The sequence below is a fragment of the Pygoscelis adeliae genome, unplaced genomic scaffold, assembly GCF_000699105.1.
Source record: "Pygoscelis adeliae isolate BGI_AS28 unplaced genomic scaffold, ASM69910v1 Scaffold56, whole genome shotgun sequence".
Taxonomy (NCBI): Eukaryota; Metazoa; Chordata; class Aves; order Sphenisciformes; family Spheniscidae; genus Pygoscelis; species Pygoscelis adeliae.
This window is the reverse complement of record NW_008824944.1, coordinates 490,621-491,458: the sequence shown is the minus strand read 5'-3', so window position 1 is coordinate 491,458 and position 838 is coordinate 490,621. Positions and strand designations below refer to the sequence as shown.

The following is an 838-nucleotide window of genomic DNA, read 5'->3' as shown; positions in this document are numbered from 1 at the left end:
CCAGCTGTCTCTGACCAACGCTAAAATTAGACCCAGATTCTGCCAGCTGCGTCTCCATTTTATTAGGTAGATCTTCCACAACCTCCTTCAGTTGCACCTGTTGACATGTCCAGATATTGTAGGATGAGTAACTCTCTTAAATCAGCTATTTGTGTCTCTGATGACACAACAATAAGTATGCAAGGTTTACCTTTTATATTCTGACACAAAATGAGTAAGTGCCAAGTTGGATTACACAGTGTGTCAGTTATTAGAATTCTAAAAACATTAAAGCACATTGTTAAGAATCTATTAATGTTCATTAAAACTAAGATATGAATCAAAACGTAACCAAAGCATCATCCCAAAGGATAATTTTTTCATTAAAGACTTATATAACAACATACATGTCTACACACACATGCACAAACACACACGTAAACAAACGCACACGCAACGGTCTACCTTTTTCCATCAACAGCTATGTCCTTATCAAACCTGATGAAAACATCTAAAACCTAACACACACAAGCACTGTAGTGTTATTTGGCTTGTAAATATCAGATGTACATTATTAGATTTAATAAGTCACCTCTTCCAGGGCATTCCACAGCTCTTCATCGGTGTATTCATTGAAAGGATCTAAGTTTTTCCTCATCGTTCCAGTGAATAAAACAGGCTCCTAAAATCCAGTAAAATTAGCATTCCATTATAAACACAGATTTTATATTGCAACAGGTAATTTAATAATAATCAGAACTAACCTATATCAACAATAGCACAGAAATATCAAACAACAAGCTATCTTTTATGAAACGTAAAGGGGTATTTCACAATAGTGTGTTTGAAGGGGGGGGGG

At 35.4% G+C, this 838-nt stretch overlaps 1 protein-coding gene across 1 annotated transcript in view; it reads right to left on the bottom strand.

Moving 5' to 3' along the window:
- ABCC4 (ATP-binding cassette, sub-family C (CFTR/MRP), member 4) overlaps positions 1-838 on the bottom strand; it is a 142,558-nt gene that overhangs the window by 31,483 nt on the left and 110,237 nt on the right. Inside the window, 3 exon segments of the mRNA XM_009325566.1 lie at position 1; positions 4-97; positions 572-661. The exon segment at position 1 is cut by the window's left edge and continues 69 nt beyond it. Coding sequence (XP_009323841.1) covers position 1; positions 4-97; positions 572-661 — 185 coding nt within the window.